We start from the raw sequence: 20135 nt of genomic DNA, 5'->3' as shown, positions 1-20135 counted from the left end.
AGATCTGCAATGATTGCAGAATCGTTGCTATTCCTTGAACACCCATTAATATAATTGATGCAATTTTTCTTTTGAGAAATATAATGACTTCATATAATGAGGTAGTTGAAAATATATTTACGTTTTTATTTAGATTGAATATTATGAGTTTTTTTTTAATAATTGAATATTATTAGTTGAATGGTCATTAGACAAAAAGAGTTAAATAAATTTTTAGTCTCGATAAATATACTGAATTAAAAACAATTTGACATGTTAATGTCTAAGTCAAAAAAAATTCAACACCCAATTTTAGTCTCTATTAAATTAAAATTTGTTTAATTATGCTTAAACATTTTAATTTTTGAACACTTTTTTTACATAAATGTTGGGAACATCAAAAGGAACTCTTTTATAAATTTTTTTTTTAACATACAATGAATTAAATTAGAATATTTCTAAACAACAAAGTTTTAAGATTAAAGTAATAAAAATTTGGAAAGATTCTCATAGACAGGAAGTTAGTCGTCTGATGATTCTCATAGAACGAATGTTAGTCTTTTGAAAGACTCTTAGGGCCCGTTTGATGCACATGATATGATAGAGATATGATATGATATGAAACTGGATAAGGATAGGAAATGATATAAACATGATAAACATTTATCCTATCACATGTTTGGTGCACACATGGAAACAAACAAAATATCATATATATCTCAATTAAATGACATTATTATCCTTGCAATTAATTATAATTAAATATAATTAAGATATTATTAATTATACAAAGTTGTAAAACAAAATTGTCAATCATCTTCTTCCTATTTTTAGGGGTGCCGAATCTTCATTCTTAATGTTCAATTAAAAACAATTCATGGCTTCTTCAATTAAAAAAAATTGTATATTGTCTTCTTCCTTCTTCAATTACAAAGTTCTATCAAAACCTCTTTGTATAACTCCAACTTGTAAAATAATTCATACACGAGCAGAAACCTATAAAAAAATTACAATTACAGTCCAATCTCTTAACGCAACTAATTGTTGTCTCTGTCGAAGATAATACTAAATTCCTAAACTCTCTTTTTATCTCTTTTTAAATTTGACTTGAATACAAAATAGACAATCAAGAAAGAAAGATAAAAAAATTAAACAAATTGAGGAAAAACTGATTATAGGGTGGAATTGGGGTCAGATGTAACGCCTGTCGTAATTATTTAATTATTTGATGAGTTTAACATATATATATATATATATATATATATATATTATGTGATTTATATGTGTGATTTATATGATTTAAGAATTTAAGTAGTTTACATGATTTATAGATAAATTATGTGATTTTCAAGATTGATGTGAAGTATACGATTTTGTGAAGTTATTATGTTGGTGTGACTTATTTTATTATTAAATAAAATAAGATATGAAAATAAAATAAAAATATTAAGAAGTGGGGCCGTGATGTGAGATGAGTAATTTTAGTAGTGAGAAAAGAATAGAGGAGTGTTATAAATAAGAAGTTAGGTTGAGAAATAGTTTTAGACAGAACGTACGTTTTTGGAGAAAAAGGGAGAAAAGTCAGAAAGAGGAGAACAAGAGAGAGAGAGAGAGAGCTGCGATTTCTGCAATAACCAGGTAAGGGTGAGACTAACTTTTAATATTATTAAGGGTATAATTCTGTAGAATGAATTTAACATGATTAGGTTGAGATTTTGTGAGAATTGGGAATTTAGGTTTATGATCGATTTTGATGATTGAACCATGAAAAGATGTTAGAATGATGCAAAACTTGTGTACAGACCTTAGATATTACCTAGGGTGATAATTAGATGCTATTTGGATGAAAGAACCATGAGGATAGATGAAAAGTTGTGATTTTTAGGTTTCTGGCCGTACTGACATTTATCGCTCGCAACTGCGAGCAGTAACACTCGCAACTGCGAGCTACCCCAGACGCTCGCAACTGCGAGCAGGATCACTCGCCATTGCGAGCTCAACCCAAACACTCGCCATTGCGAGTAAAATCACTCGCCGTTGCGAGTTAAGCTGTTAGTTGCCCAATTTGTTCCCCATGCGATCCTTTCGCGCGTATAGTCATGAGTTGATCTTAGAAGTGAGAATGAGGGTTGTTTAGGATGTTTCAGAAGTTCCAGAAGTCTGTTTAGGTGACTGAAATTATTAATGATGAAGCATGAGCAATATTATGATGTTTTTTGATGTATATGTTGATGTAATTCATTCCTCCAATGATGTTAATACATTCAAGCACTGTTATATGTTGTAATCTTGCTGTTATTCGATGATGTTGGCAGTAATGTGTTGAAGTTGCATGAGTCAGTCTAAGTTGTAAAGATTAAAGAAGTTGTCCATGTTTATGGAATTGTAAAAGATGTTCACGATGTTGTCTAAGTTGTAGGAAGATTGAGTCCATTGCATACTCATTAAAGATGGGGGCTTGAGGCCCGGCAGCTTAATGCTCAAACGACGTTGGGGGGTTGAGGCCCGACAGCTTTATGCTCATTTGCATATCAAGAAGTTTCACGATGATTTAAGTTGTTAAGAGTTGCATTGTCAAGTTAAGTCGCATTGTCAAGTCAAGTGTTAAGTTGAATATGATGTCTGATGATGATTTAAAAGATGATGTTTGATTATGATTTAATGATGATATTTAATGATGATATTTGATGATGATATTTGATTATGATTGATATGATGCTAAGTAATAAATGTTTGATATGTTACTGATGTTTTATGTTGTTAAATGCATTTTGATGAATTATAGGTTTAATTTATTGACTGTGAAATCTCACCCCTTCTGCTTGAAAATGTTGCCCTTCGTATGGGTAACTTGCAGGTAATAAAGACTAGAGGCGTTCGTGAGTGGACTCCTCACATTGTGTCTAGGTGCTCTGATACATAACGGGATGAGACTTGCTTTACTTCTATTCCTTACGTGTCTTTTATGAACTTTTTATGAATAAGTATTGAACCAAATTATGAGATTTTCTGATAAGGCCTGCGTGCCAAGACTTTATTCATGTTGAACTATTTCCGCTGCGTATTTTCAGACTTTTATGATGTTGAACCTGGAAGGATAATTATTATTATTATCTATTTTATGACTTTCAAGTAGTATGTGACATTCCGTTTAAGATTTAAATACTCTGATTTATTATGAAATTTTTATGTTGGTAAAACGGGGTGTTACATCAGATCTGTAACAATAGAAGATATGGCGTTGAAGAAATATGGAGGAAGAGGTACATGTAGATGGATGGAGAGCATAGAGAACACAAGCGATGAATTGAAAGAGAGGGCAAAATAAGGATTTTAGTGCTAATCATGATGAGATAATTCTAACCCAACAAAAACTAAGGATAAAAATAACAAAGACTGAGTAAGATATGATTAGAAGTGGGTTTAAGTTATCCTTTCTTATTGGCGCACCAAACAACAAATTGAACCAGGATATGATAGTTTTATCTTATCCTGTCTTCCTATCCTGTGCACCAAACGACCCCTTATAGATAAGAAGTTAATCTTTGGGAGATTCTCATAGAACGGGTGTTAGTCTTTTGAAAGATTATTAAAGATAGGAAGTTAGTCTTTGGAAGATTGTCATTCACAATAAATAGAGTTTCACAGCAACATGTTTCAATTAGGGTTACAAAGAATCATCTCAGACCTAACCCCTAACGGATTTAGCTACTCATAATGGTGATTACAAATAACATAATCATTAGAGGAATCAATACATACATGAACTGGTAAAAGGATGAATAAATCGCCCTCCTAGCCGTCACGTAGTCTCAAAATCGCATTTTGATCTCTTTAAATCGTAACCCTTTTCTTTGGAATAGACTTCATCTTAAATAGGCACAGAAATTCGCCTAAAATCGTCTCACGTTTTAAGTAAATTGTGACACGTTTTCACCTTGTGTAGCAAGAAACTGAATTAGGGATTCACCAAATCGTGTCACGTTTTAGCCATCGTGACACGTTTTTCATAATGTCGAAAGCATGTTTTGGTCTTATCAGATCGTGTCACATTTTCTTCCAATAGTGACATGTTTTGCTTCTTTGCATATTTCTTCAGTTTTCTTCTTTTCTTGCTGCATAAGTTGCCTTGTGAACTCCAAATTGTGATAAAAAATACATAAAAATTACGTAATGACGAGATGTCATCAATTGTCATAGATAAGAAGTTAGTCTTTGGAAGATTCTCATAAATAGTGTGTTAGTCTTTTGAAATATTCTTATAGATAAGAAGTTAGTATTTTAAAAGATTGTCGAGTTGAATTACACCGAAGATTTTGATCGCCGAAATTTTAAATGATACTTCGTTCTTAGTCCAATTAGGTCATATTCAACAGTTGGATTAATTATATTTGATATCGTTAGTCGGTTGGCCTCGTTTTGATCGTCGAAGGAATGTCCTTCCATGTTGATTAGGTTTTTGAGGGGATGATTTGTCGGACTGACTTATACCAAAAATTCCGATTATATATCAAAATTTCAGTTCCTACTTTGTTGTTAGTTCAATTAGATTTCATTCAACGGTCATATTAATTATATTTGATACCATTTGACGATTGAATTTGCTTTGAATGTCGGAGGAATTTCACTCCATGTTGACTAGGTTTATGAATGGATAGTTTGTCAGATTGACTTATACCAAAAAATTGTATTGCCGAAATTCTAGTTCCTACTATGTTCTTGGTCCAATTAGATCATATTCAACAATCAGATTGATTATATTTGATATCGTTATCAGTTGGATTTATTTTGGTCGTCGAAAGAATGTCCTTCCAACTTGACTAAGTTATTGAAGAGATAATATATTGGACCGATTTATAACTATGAGTCTGATAGTCAACTAGTATTTTAGTTAAAAATTAGTATTTCCCTTCACTTTTTATTTTTTTATAAAAAAAAACTATGATTTTAATATTATTTTTCCGTGGCATTAATATCTTCACACTTTTCTCTTTGCATCTTCATCTTCAACCTCTAAAAAAATCTGGGTTTTATGGGTTTCTAACATAAAAAAAAAAACATTTTTTTACACAACTATTTGAGTCCACCAACATAATCTTTGGGTGAAGCTTTTCTCTCTTACAAGGGTTTCCTTATTAACCACTTGAGTTTTTAAACCCAGAAAGAGAATAATAATCGATGTTCTTCCCAAAAAAAAATTCATCTTCACCAACATGTTTTTCTAGACATCCAGATCTAAAATCAATCAATTAACTATTTTTCAACGAATTTAAAAAATTGGTTTAATCACCATTTTTATCCAAATTCAATCACCAATGTATTTTCCAAACCTCCAAAATAAGTAATTAATATCTCAAGATAAAGTCATGTTGCTCATAAGTGATGAATACAATTAGATTTAAAACCAACACAAAGGAACGGGAGATTCAAAAGCATGACTAAATCCCTTGTGAATTTACTTCCGCAATATTGAGAGAAGAAATACATGATTCAAAAGCGATTTCACTTCAGCAGTATTTGCACCACATAATGAATTTAGTGTTGGTGGAAAAAAAAAAACCACAATTACAAACGACATAAAGATTAAAGTTTAAAGATTTCTACTCCATTCAGATATTTATTTTGTTTTTTAGACCAATTATGTTACAATCTATTGTGATTGAGGTTTTTAGAGGAGCTTTACTTTTTTTTTGGATTTCTATGAATCTCCTCGAAGATGATATGAACATGAATAAGAAGAAAGAGGAGGAAGAAGAAGAAAAGTAGAAAAAAACATCACGTGTTGGTGTGAGGAAGAAAGAGACTTCCGAAATTAAAATTATGAGGGGATTAGATTTTGTGACAAATGACAGGAACTTGTTGTGTGAAGTCAAGAACAAACGAAGTCGAAACTCCGACATGGTGGCGGTGGTGGGATACAGATATGTTCTTTGTTTTTCCATTGGATTAACCTTTTCCTGGGCTGCTCAAATATTTTTCAGTTCAATTACAAAATAACCCTTTTTAAAATGGTACTGGAAATTCCACTATGCATACAACAATGTTTTCCAACAGTGATAACAAACAGTCTTGTATGAGCTTGCGGCTTCCAATTTTACGATGCCAAAAACACCATTTTTAAATGAATATAGATGTTTAAATAGTACAATCTTAGTGGGTCATATAACATGTAAATCTCAACCATTAAAAAAAATTACAATTACATCCAATGGTTGACATCAATTTTGCAAAAACAAAAAAAAAAAAAAAATTCAAGTCTCCTACGGTAGGAGACCTAAAGAGGTCTCCCACCGTAGCCTTTGCCCTTGTTTCATTGTTTGGCAAAGGTTGCATCTATGATATAATATACAAGGGTTTGGAAATATGCTATTTACCATGTTGTAGCCGTGAAACCAAGTGATATCATCATATGTCATTCATTGATTGATTTTGAAACTGTCAAGAATAAAATTTGGTCTTCAGCAAATCAGGTGAAAAAAAAATATTACTTTTTCCACCCTATTGAATTCTCACGCGTCCTGCAAATTTCCAAAACTACCCTTCGAATTATGTAATTCAAAAATACCTTTTTCCAGATTTTGAATACATTTTGTTTTGTTTTATATTATTTTGATGCCCAAATCATAATCATAAAATAAATGAAAATATAAACAAAAATAAAGGAACAAAAATAATACACAAAATCTCATTTGATTAATATAATTGATACATTTACAATAAAGCTGAAGCTTAAAGCTTATTACATAGAATTATTAAAACACATAAAGCTTAAAACTAAATCTACAGCACAAGAACTTGAATGGGGGGAAGCTAAACTAGTGGCGCAAGCTGATGAGGAGGAAAGGGGGAGGGGGAAGGAGGGGGGAGAGTACTGGGGTAAGGTTTGTTTCCGGGGCAAAAGAGACCTTGATGGTCAACCTTGCACCCAGACAGATCAACTTGACACCCAGACAAACCGTGCTTCTTTGCAGCACGGTGTCATCCCCGTTGACCGTTCATACAATCCCTGAGTTTCCAAAGGAGCCATTTTTTATGAAAGGCCAACGATGGAAACACATTATGCATAGAAGGAAAAAGATGAGAGGGATGAGAGAGTGTGAGATGATGGTGTGAGAAATGTGAAGGTTTAGAGGCTATTTATAGGAAAAAAAAATTCCTAGATTATAACCCCCCCCCCCCCCCCCCATTATGTTGGTCAAAAAACGTGTTCAAAGGGGTTTTACCAGTCATTAATGCTGGTGAAAACCATTGAAAACGTGTTTCTTGTGGTGCAGGACACCGTCTAAAAACAACTGACTCAGTTCGGATTATATAATCCGGATTCCTCTCATGGATTCCGAATTATGTAATCCGAATTTATACGATATTGGGCAAAATTGAAGGAAGTTGCGCACCTCTGTGGGGTGAGGGACATGTCAGATTATATAATCCGAAACATGATTTTTTTTTTGTGGTCCACATTGCACCGACAATTTCTGTGGTCCAGGACGCCAGAGACCTCTATAATTAAGTGTCAAAATCACTTTAATTTTTGATGCAGGTGGGTTTTATTAGTAATTTAGTAGTATTTTATTATTTCGTTTCATTTTATTTCGGTCTAGAACTTTCTTTTATTACTTCGCTTCGTTTTATTTCGGTTTAGAACTTTATTTTATTATTTCGTTTCGTTTTATTTCGGCCCACGGGTTTGTTATTTCTTTTCCTATTTAAACAGAACATTATGTAGCTTAAGATGCACTTTTTGATTCAATAAAATTATTCGAGATTTCTCTCAATTCCGGTGGATTCCGGGAACCCTTATTTTGATAGGTTTGTCACTTGCAACCTGTCAATTTATCTTTTAGGTTTAGCGCTTGCTAACCCTTGCTTCCGTACTTCATTGTATATGACGATGGTTATGGATTTTAAAAACATTTATTGAAATGCAAGGACTATTTTTCAAAGTCACGCAAAATGTAAGGACCAAAAACATATTTAACCTTAAAATGATTGGGACCCACTAACTGCCACATCAACATTCCGTTAGAGAATTAACAGCAGAGACAAATTTTGATAACGGAGATAAAATGTGAGGATTTTAAAAACATTTAATGAAATGTAGGGACTATTCTTCAAAGGGGCGCTAAATGTAAGGACTAAAAACATATATAACCCTAAATTATAATGATGGTGAGAGTGATGATAATCTTTTGCGTGCTTGCATCAGAGTCGTGTATTTAAAGGGATACATGCATAATTATGTGGCTTATGTGATTAAGTGTATACGTGTAATACTTGTCGAATTTATTTCCTTGTATTCATATAGAGTCTAGGGCATGATGTCTTGCATTTTTATGCAGTGAAAGTCCAGTAACATACCTCTGGCAAATTATGTAGAGAAAAGTCCAGTAACATAATTCTGGCAAAATGGAGAGTAGGTGTGGTACCACATTCATATAGGTCATTAGGAGTATCCATATGCATTGTATATGACGATGTTTGTGCTTGTGTTTGAAAATGTGGAAATGGTGTGTTGCCGTGATTTGTGAAGAGGAGAGATTATACTTAATAACTGTTGAAAATTGAGGAGATAATAGAGATTGTATTCTTATGTTATTTAATTAAAATGTGTGCTTTTCCTTATTATTATGTTATGGCAGGATTTCTCACCCCTTATTTTTGTTGTATTTGTTTTCTTTATGGTGATTGTACAGTGAGCACAGACACTCAGGTCGACGAAGAGTAGCTTTGGGAAGTTTAGAAGGTGGCGAAGAGAGATGCACATCAATTTCTTTTCTTTTAGTAGTTGAAAATAAAAATGTAGACGTTGCGTGCTCTGATTCCTGTAACACTAAGGTTGGGGAAAACGACTATATGGCTTGGATTGCAAATTTGAATTACTTATGAGAACCTTGATTATTTTATTTATGAATATCGAAGAACTAGTATGAGATATTATTATTATTATTATTATTATTATTATTATTATTATTATTATTATTATTATTATTATTATTATTATTATTATGAATCATTTTAACAACTTATTCTATGAAGGTGCAATTTTTATTAAGGAAGGATTTGGTATGCTAACTTAGTGTTAATGTGTTCGAGTTGTGTAACATCCTTGCTAATAAAAATGTAACCATTCTTACTATTAATATTTATAATATTCTCACGGGAAATAGGGTGTTACAATATAACTTACTACTTTATTACTTGTTGTGATTTGGTGCATTGCCAATTTAGTCCATCAGTACTTATGCATGTTTTGGCTGATTGAGAGAGAATTTTAAAAAGCGTCTTCAGGAGGCAGCAGAAGTTGAGGAAGATGGTGATGTTGCTAAGATGTGGCTGGAGTGGGATCAAGTTGTCTGCATCTATCTACTCTACTTTGTGGATATTATGCTCTTCAATGACAAGAGTGACACATGTATTGATGTGACATACTTGAAATACTCCATAGATCTGGAGATGGTTTTCGATCAACATCGAGAGTTGCTTCTCTTTCTTACTTCTACATGGAGCTAACAATGCATCTCATTATAAGACTAAACACTTGGCCTGATACTTGACCTTGTTATAGGTGTAAATAATAATGAATTTCTTATGAAAGTACATTCACGACGTAGACACTTTGGTTTTGTCATTAAACTAATATCCTAGTTGACAACTAAAAAATTGTTTTTTTATACAAAGTTGGGTTGCCTCCCACATGGACGAGTCTCAAAATCGAACTCAAGTTCTTATCCCGAAGAAAAGTCGTATTACCAATACTCCCATTACTATGTTGGTTATACCCTACAATTTGAAACAATATCAATATTAGATTCTAACCACATGGTTGGGCATCAACCATAATATTTTAGTTTCCTTATTCATATCTTTTAAGTCTTGTATGATGTAGTTTTTTTTTTTTTTTTATAACTATTTTTATGAGCTCTCATGATTTTGTTATCAAAAATTATTATATGTCCTCGAGCTTAGCTCAGTTGGTATGGACAATGCATAAAATATGTAGATCCTTACTTCAAATTAGAATCAATTATAAAAGAAAAAAACTTGTAATTGGTAACATCCAAACATATAACATCACACATGTATTAGATGTGTGTTACCATGTGATAAATTTCTACTCAATTGTGATTCTAAATCCAGCAAAATGTTTATACAAAGGTTTTTAAACTTTATTTTTTACATAAACTCGTCTTGCCTAAGTGGAATCGACTCATAAACTTGTACGAGATTAACTCATGTTAAAATAAATTTAAAATTATTATACACATGACATATATACTTTTTTTTTGGGTACAAACATGACATATATACTTATATAATACTACAAATGCATCAATAATCCAAAATTATAACTTAATTATATATAAAAAAAAACATAACAAATAGCCATAATAAAGTGTCATGTTTTTGTCATATAAGTATAACTTAGTTTGGTAGCCGCAAGGACAATGATATGCAGGGCCCTAGACTCCCTATTTCTCCGCATTTAAAATGTGTGAGCCTCAGTCAATAGATTATTTGATCAAAAAAATTTCATGATCATAAACTTGTATCAAACATCATAAATTATCCCACCAAATCATAAAAAAATTGCAAAAAAACTATCGAAAAAACAAGAGTTTAATAAGTTTCCGAAGTTATTAAAATTTAAAATAAACTAAAGAAAAAGATTAGAATATTTCTAAATAGTAAAAATTGAAATAAATTAACTCAATTTCACCACAATTTAAATCTCTTGAAATCAGGTCGAGTTTTGATTATACTTAAAAATGGTTTTACTACCGATTTAGCGTGAAATTCACATCTAAAAAAAATAATATCGGGTAATTTTACGTTTTAACACGTGATTTTGACAACATTCATCCTCCTCACATAATTCTCATTTTAAAAAAATATGAATGATCTATTTAGAGAATAGAAAACAATATTTTATCAAAATACTTGAACATATGACCAACTTAAGTTGGACTATGATCCATAAATTTCAATGTTTTTTTGTTATGCTAATGTTTAATTTTGACTTGAGATTGCACCAACAAATTTTTATATTAACAGTTTAAGTCATCACATGTGTATGAAAATGACATTTTCCAACTCGTTTCAGGCCTAATATTCTCATCACAGGAAAGAAACAGTAATATTTTATGAGTACTCTCGAAGTTTTAATATCTTTTTTACCTTGCAACGAGACATTCCTGACCCTAAATTTTTATTATGAAAAAAATATAGGGTTAATAGGTCTTTACCCCCCTGTAATAAAGGTCATTTCCGGTTTTCCCCCTGTAAATTTTTTTTTATTTACCCCCTGTAAAAAAATTGTTTTGATTTACTCCCCTAATAGGCCAAACAAAAACGAAAATTTCTTGAAAAAAAAAATAAAATTGGCTTTTGTTTGGCCTATTAGGGGGTAAATCAAAACAATTTTTTTTACAGGGGGTAGATAAAAAAAAAATTACAGGAGGAAAACCGGAAATGACCTATGTTACAAGTGGGTAAAGACCTATTAACCCAAAAATATATATTGTTTATCTTCACTTGGTCACTTAATTGACATGTATACTTGAATATACATGAACATTGATACACCTAAACACAAATTCAAAATTAATTTAAGCTATACTAATCAATAACTACAATTTTTTTTGTGTTGAATAATAAAAGGTTTGTTAAAAATTAAGAAATTTGGATTTTGAGCTGTAACTGTGTCAAAAAGAAATAGATCCCGGTCGTTTGATCTAAAATCAATATTCGAGATTGTATAACACCTATTTACGAGTGGTGTAACCGACACCATCCCATATCAAATCAATGAGTGAGATTGATTACTGCTTGTAAATGCGTGATAATTTTATAATAAGAAATTAAGGTTGAAAATTAAGATGTCAAGCTCAATATGAAATTCTTGTAGAAAACAACGATAAGTAATACTCATAAATATAAAAATTACCAACCAAAGTTCTTACATGATAATCAAATGAAGTAAACCCAAATGTTTAACATTATTCAAAACTAAGAAATGCAACAAAATTTGAAACTAAACCAACGACTGCAACCCCAATTTGAAATCATGTTTCTATGGGTTAGAATCATAATAATTGTATAGGTGCACCTTCATGTGTTCCTCCAATACGTGACCAGATTCAAAGATGTCAAAGCAATATTCGCACTTATGCACTTTTTCATTTACGACATCATATATGTTTCCACTTCTACCAATCTCTCCTGCTAGATTGTTAGTTTTCCTATGGATATCTTCATGTCCGAAAAGATCTTTGCTAGATTGAAACACTTCATGACAAATATCACACTCAAACACGGTGTTTCCATTTTCACTTGCTTTTTTCTTCTCAGTGTAGTATTTGTCCTCAATTTGTTTCCATTCATTCTTAAGAATAACACCTAGTGTTTCAGCAGCTTCTATATCCAAATCGCTATACGCTGATTGTAATTGTGTATTATCTTCTTTTTCTTCAGCCATGTTAAATTCTATATTCTCTTCTCTTTCTTCAGCCATATGAAACTGTCTTGGTTTGCGTTTTGATCTTTTTCCAGTTGGGTTTGTTGGATAAGACTGAAACACACTATTCCTACCAAAGTTTGACGGGGTACATTTGAATTTCACTTTCAAAGATTGAGGATTGTTTGGTGGGTTACTTCTTGGATTAACAATTGATGGTGAAGATGTAGAGATAGAGTGAGTTGGATGTTTGGCCAACTCAGCTGAGTATTCAGGTACTTGGTTGTTGATTGGGGGTTTTGGATGGATTGGTAGTTTGGCATAGTTGGATTTCATATGTCCTCCCAAAGCTTTTCCATTGGAAAATGACCTGTTACAAATGAGACACACTCTACCATTGTTCTCCATAGTTGGAGAAAATCCTACACTTCCACCCCCTTTGCTCTCTCTCTCTGTGTTTTTTGTTTGTGTGGTGAAGTTGTAACATCTTGGACCTTTATAAAGACAACATGGATCCTTTGCATCTAACTTTTTAATATAATTGAATACAATCCGTTGGATTAGGTCATGTGTCTTCTTTGACTAAAAAGAAGAAAAGCTTGGACAAAAAATTAAAAAAATGGTATCGCGTTATTACTTTAGCATATTTGAAACTTTCCTTCTCTAAAATATTATTTTACATTTACCAATTGACGATATTTTTATATGGTAAATAGTTTTATTTATTTTTTAAGGCATTAGATTATACATGTATATAGTTTTTTTTTAACTTGACATAATACAATGTATTTTATGTTTTTGTTAATTTTCTTCATTTCTTTACTATATCTTTATAAATTTTAATTTTCAATATGCATATCAAGTGATATCGTAAAAAGTGGAGACCCCGAAGATTTTTTCATAATAATAGGATGGCATTAAGTTTCAACATTAAGACCTCATGTTTTCATTTGAGTTTTGGAATTACTTACGGAACACATCCAAGAGCGAGCACAAAGTTGCATGCTTTTCCCAGAAGATATAGTCCTACTTGGAGAGTATGGAGAAGAATTACTAGTGAGGTTAGATACTTTTTGAAAATCCTTAAAAACGTTTAGGTTTTGCATGAGTAGAAGAAAGACAGAGTATATGAAATAAAATTTTAGTAAGAGGTGAATCATTTCTAGCTTAGAGGTACAAGTTGGAGATCATATCATACCAAAAGTTGTATGGTTTAAATATTTTTGGTTTATAGTGAAAAACAACAAATGAATAGAAGGAAATGTAAATCATCAAACCCTAGTTGGGTGGTTGAAATGGAGGAATGTCTCGTGTGTTTTATGTGATGCAAAAGTACCGCTCACATTGAAAGATTTTTTTATCGAACATTAGTAAAACCAACGTGGTAAACAACCAACACAAACATAAATTAAGCATAGTAGCGATAAGGAAGTTGTGTTGAGAGTGTTGTAAGACTAGACGGGATAGAATTAGACCTAACATGAACATAAATTTATGGGACAATACTACTTAGGTTTACTTGGTAACTGAAGATTACTTGGATCTAAACCTACACCAAGACCTTCTAATACTTCCATCAAGTTACATAATGATGATAATACACCCATTGGTAATATTCCTACTGACAAAAGACCCCTTCATTCAATTTATTATCTCAACACTACACAACAAGATATTGTTGGAACAAAATGAGTTTAACAATGCCTCTTAAGTTTTGATGATAACAAGGTATTAAAAGTTCAATTGGATATGCTAATATTTGTTCAAGTGTGCAGGACCATAGACTAAAATTTATATGTCGTAAAGCAAATCATTGGTTTTGGAAGAACAAATTAGAGTAAAGGAAAATAAAAGAGAAGCTTAGTTCCTAGTCGGAAACTGAAGAAGTCGGAGTCTGAAGTTTATCCCGAAGCTGACTGTCAAAGTCTGAAAATTCATCAGAAGCTGGAATGAAGAATCTGAAGTTAGTTATTAAGGATATTTGAAGACACAAATACTTAGAAGGAATATAAGACTGAAGCAACATATATTTTGAAGATTAGGAATGCTTTGGATGCTTATTCACATAGAAAGGACAATGAAGGACATAATACAATTGTACAACCACTACCTCCATTATTCCAACATTTCCTGCACATGGTACAAGCTACATCAGTGTCTCTGCTAGATTGGAACGGTTAATTCCCTATCAAGGAATGGTTTTCAAATTATTCCCTTCTAGGACATTAACCAAATCAATGTTGATTGATCAAGCTTCTACAACAACTCTTTGATGTGTTGGCACCTCTACAACGTCTCTTTCATACCTCTATATAAAAGATTGAAGACATAGTGAGACTCTGAAATATTTTACAAGTGCCAAAATGCTGTCAAAATCATTGTTCTTCAAATCACTTAGAATTTCTTATCAACTCTCATATCTTAGAAATTCTTAAGTCTTAGAGTCTGAACTGTTTTGTATTGTGAATATCACTGATTGTATATCAAGTGTTCAACCAAACTTATTCTTTGTAATTTGTTTGTTTAGAAAGTCTTTTGCTTTTGTGCTTGAGCATAGGAAATCTCTTGCTTGTGTGCTTGAGTATTTGAAGTTTCTTGCTTGTGTGCTTGAGAAATTGTAATCTTATGTGATCATAGTGAAAAATCTCCTTGGAAGTGCAAGGGGGACTAGACTACTTCCTGATTGTGGAAGGAACCATTATAATTGCTTGTGCTTTTTTCTTCTCTCTCTCTCTCTCTCTCTCTTTGTCTCTCTCTCTCTCTCTCTCTCTCTCTCTCTCTCTCTCTCTCTCTCTCTCTCTCTCTTACATCCGCTGCATTTGACTCTGAACATTGTTTCAGACTATGAAATCTATCGGATTCTGAACTTTGGACTTAATTAATATTGAAGAAAAAGCTAACACAATTGAACCCCCCTTCTTGTATTTTTCTCACCTTCAGTTGGTACCAGAGCGCTTGGTTCTGTTATTCTAGTACTTAGCAGTGAAACAGAAAAGATATGAGAAAAACATGTGTGCTAGTGGTAATTCTGAAATTCCTGGAGTTGCTGTATCATATGATTATGGTACTGATGATAAGTCATATAGTTCCCACAAACCACCTATGTTCAATGGTGATCCTAATACATTCTCTTGGTGAAAAAGCAAAATGTACAGTCACATTATTGGCATAGATGAAGAGTTATGGGATATTCTTGAAGATCATGTTGATCTTACTTTGGATGAAGAAGGTATAGCTGTTGATAGAAAGAAACACACTGCTGCTCAGAAGAAGCTTTACAAGAAACATCACAAGATCAGAGGAATTCTTGTTGCTGCCTTACCTCACAAAGAATACTTAAAGATGAGTGACAAATCTACTGCTAAAGTTATGTTCAAGTCCTTATGTTCTAACTATGAAGGCAACAAGAAGGTTCAAGAAGCTAAAGATATTATGCTTGTTCAGCAATATGAAATGTTCAAAATGAAAGCATTGAGGCTATGTACTCAAGGTTTCAGACTCTAGTATCTGGACTTAAGATTCTGAAGAAAAGTTATGTAGCTGCTGATCATGTGAAGAAAATTCTAAGGAGCTTACCTGCTAAGTGGAAACCTAAAGTGACAGGTATTGAGGAAGCTAGAGATCTAAATACACCCAGTCTTAAAGATCTTATAAGCTCTCTTAAATGTCATGAGATAGGGCTCAATGAAGAAGAACCTATGAAGAAATCCAAATCTATAGCATTGAAGTCAAAGGGAAAGTCGTCAAAAGCTCTCAAATCTGATGAATCTGAAGACGAGTCTTCTTCTGGAGGTTTTGAAGAAGATCCAGAAGCTGGGGAGATGGCTATGCTTTCTAAAAGACTTCAATATCTTCTTGTTCTGGCGAAGGGATACCAAACCTTGCCCTCCACCCTTCTCCATTCCTCGATGTACAGTAAAGAGGGTGAAAAATACGTTTTTAGAGGGGGCGATTTGGAGGAGTTGGCAGACTAGCTCAAAGCCTTCATAAAGGCATAAAAGTTCTGATGTAGTTGGGAAGGGGACAATTTCGTCCATCGGAGCACACTCCGATGAAAGTCGGAAAAGGGAGTCTGAACTCCATATCTTTGAAAACCACTTCGTACATGGGAAACATATTTTATGGATAAGGCGAACACACTTGATTCGAAGTGCTCGGGAGAACAAATTCCCCGTCCTCACTCTGCCCCACAGAGCTAAAAGGAATCTATGCCATTCCGTCCGACGCAAACGACAATACTGACTCCAGGGGCTAATCTCCTATCTAGGAATGGTCGAACTCCACGACCTCATCTCCATTGGGATTGTTAGCCATATCGAACCTGAAATTGAAGGAAGAGAATAAAATGAATCTAACATTTAGATCCACCCTTCGTTTACCTGTCAAATTGATCGTGACAAGGAAGGGATCGAGCATCGTCACTAATGAAACAGATCGGAGAAAAATAATAAAAGTTGGCAGCTTTCTAGAGAAAAAGAAAAAAAATGGTAAAAACCACCCCTTCTACGGCGGCGCAACATCTTTACGGTGGCAATAGGGTGAACTTATTGACAAGTCACAATCCATCACCGGTGGTTTCCCAAAAACAACAAAACATAGACTCTAAGTCCTAAAACTACTCATGTACGGCGGAAACCGTCACCACTAAAGGCGGAAACCACCGCAACCGGGGTGACCATAACCATAGCATGCAGTTTACAGTTTTCAACAAAACAAAAACGATCAAAACGCTGGAAATAAACAAGAATGATGAGAAAAGCAAACCTGCTATGTTTAACGCCCCAAATTTTATCAAAGACATTACTTAAAAATATGTACTCTTTTGAAAAATGAGGCTTTTTAAAAAAATATTTGTTTACTCAAATTCTTAATGGAATAAATATAAACTCTATAGTAAATTTTTAAAATATTTAAATTACAATTACAACTAAATAAAACTAGTATTCTTTTTCATTGAAAAACTCGATGTTTCATCACACATCAAGCTTCATATTTCATCTTTGGTACCTACATCATATTAATGTAGGGGTCAATTTCCTTATCCAAATTAGTTTATACTCAAAGCACAAGAAACAATGCCATAAAATAGATAATAAAAAAACCTCTCGATTAAAAAGAAATAAAAATACATTAATGCATAAGATGTATGCTCTTAAATACTACATGATCTGGATATAAACAAGCCATATTATAAGAAAAGAACTTAAATAAAATTATGCATAAGATGTATGCTCTTAAGTACTACATGATCTGGATATAAACAAGCCAAACAGGCTAAATGAGCCACAAAGGCTAAAACGAGTCACAGAGGTTAAACAAGCCACACAGTCTAAAACGAGCCACAAAGGCTAAACAAGCCACACATGCTATGCAAATGTCATGATAATGAAACCAGCCACACATGCTATGCATATTCCATGCCAATATAATGAATTTCAAAATATATATTCTAGCCACTTAGGCAAATGCAAAATAAAACTCAGCCACTAAGGCAACCACACAATTAACTCATAAAACCAATTACATCTTTTTATTCTTAAACATCACAAAGCATATAAAACATAATAAATATCAAATATCACAATCTTATACAAAAATATCATGAGTCATGATAAAAGTCTTAATTAAATATTTTAAGGCTAAATTTCATTTTTGGTCCCTTAACTATTAAGGTAGTATCACTTTGGTCCCTTAATTAAAATTTGATTTATTTTGGTCCCTTAACTTCTCTCTGTTACACATTTTGGTCCTTTCCGTTAGTTTTAATTAAAAAACGTTAGATTTTCTTCATTTGCTTATGGAATTTTTCTGGGATTCTTGTTGTTGAAGGTTGATGGAGATGATATGAAGATGAAAAAGAGGAGAATAAGATGAAGAAAACCTAACGTTTTTGAATTAAAACTAACGGAAAGGACCAAAATATGTAACAGAGAGGAGAGAAGTTAAGAGACCAAAATAAATCAAATTTTAATTAAGGGAGCAAAGCGATACTACCTAAATAGTTAAGGGACTAAAAATAATGCAATTTAATCATATTTTAATTATTTTTCTTTTCAAATATATTATGGGCGTATGGGAAAAATCCCTTACCTTGGACGCTTTCCTTTCTAATAGTACCCTACAAAGCCGCACTAAATGTTGGGTTCAACCTTTAAAGCTACACAAGTTTGGAACAAGACTTATAACTTTTTGAACAAGAAGAAGGGTTTTAAAGGAGATGAGAACAACACTAGGAGAAGTAAAACCGTATTACACACACTAAAGGAAATAAAGTGGAATTACTAGGAAATTAAAGTGGTGATTATTGTGGAGGACAAAAATGAAATGCAGTTTTAAAGAGTTATTAATTTAGTCAACCTATTTATCTGAAATTATGGGTCGTACCGTCGTAGAGGAACCAAATAAGGAAAGGCAGGTAAGGCAACTGTTTGAAAAGAGGCTATGGAGAGGTACTCCAACGTGCAAAAATAAAGGAGAATAATTATAATTGCCTCTTCTAGTAAATACACCCAGAACACAAAGGTAGAAAATAAAATAGAAATGAATTGAAATGCTTCTAAAATTAGAACAATTGATTAGCATTTAAATGCCAAGTATTGACTATATACAAAAATAAATAAAAGCCAAGTATTGAAGGAGAGAAGGCATGGGTACTGTCGTACTGATCATGTAAACAAATGAAAAAAGGATTTTCATTTTGATAAGGCTAACTAAAATTCATACCCTATAGGCCATTACGATAATCATCATAAATAAAATAAAGGGTCATGCTAACCCGTGTCTCCGAGACACTGGTTAAGCATACCAAAAAAAGGAAATTGTTATCATAAAAGAAAACTATTTTTGACGTTTTATGAATTAATTACACAATTTCAATGAATTAATTACTATATAATTTCCTTTTTAGTATGCTTAACCAGTGCCCCGGGCACCGGTTAGCATTTCCCTAAAATAAAAACTAAGGTAGTGACACGTCAACCATACATAATTAACCATTTAAAAAAATTAATTTTCTCACTAATAACATCTTGAAATAAATAAAAGATGAATATTGAAATATATTAAAAATGACTTATATAAATTTTGGGTCGTTACATTATGTGTTGAGGATAAACTGATTCCGGAAGTGAAGGGTTGAACGACCAAAATGCATTGAAAATTGGTAAGGAATTCTGAAACTTCTGAGTTGCAGGGATACGAAAATGGTGAAAAGTGTTTCCAGTAAATCGAGGGGGTTCCCAGATCAACAATGACCAGTTCAAACGAACTGTAACGGTCACCATCATGGCTCTCGCGAATCTCTCCTCGACGGTTACACTTTCTACAAATTCGTAACCGCCGAGCACACGTGTGTCTTACAACAACTCTGCAAACACTCACCTCTATATAAAGGGGACTCTTGCAGTCCCCAAGGTAGGATCTAATCTCTCTCTCTCTCTAAACCCCCCCATTTTGATATAATACTGACTTGAGCATTGGAGTGTCTGCAAGTACACACCCTCCGCTGTTCCAGTTATCACTGAAGCATTCCACCACCGTATAACCACCGTACAGAAAATGCACGGTAATCACCTTCTGATTAGGTACGATCAATTATTATTAAAGGAAAAAAAAGTGTAAACCAAAAGGCTTGAAGTGGGCGGACTCTTTAAAACAATTCTGGACGGGTAATGAAAGAGAATGGTAGAAAAATAAAAAAAAA

The 20135-nt window shown here is 32.8% G+C and overlaps 1 protein-coding gene across 1 annotated transcript; it reads right to left on the bottom strand.

Annotated features, from left to right (window-relative positions):
• Nucleotides 1-12049: 12049 nt before the first annotated feature.
• LOC146935185 (zinc finger protein ZAT9-like) lies at nucleotides 12050-12841 on the bottom strand. Its single transcript, XM_085749017.1, has one exon. The coding sequence runs from the start codon at nucleotides 12839-12841 to the stop codon at nucleotides 12050-12052; it is 792 nt and encodes a 263-aa protein (XP_085605143.1).
• Between the last annotated feature and the right edge of the window lie 7294 nt (nucleotides 12842-20135).

The sequence above is a fragment of the Medicago sativa genome, chromosome 3 (assembly GCF_051527215.1).
Source record: "Medicago sativa cultivar Bolivia chromosome 3, Bolivia_mono, whole genome shotgun sequence".
Classification (NCBI taxonomy): Eukaryota; Viridiplantae; Streptophyta; class Magnoliopsida; order Fabales; family Fabaceae; genus Medicago; species Medicago sativa.
This window is presented reverse-complemented; position numbering and strand designations above follow the sequence as displayed.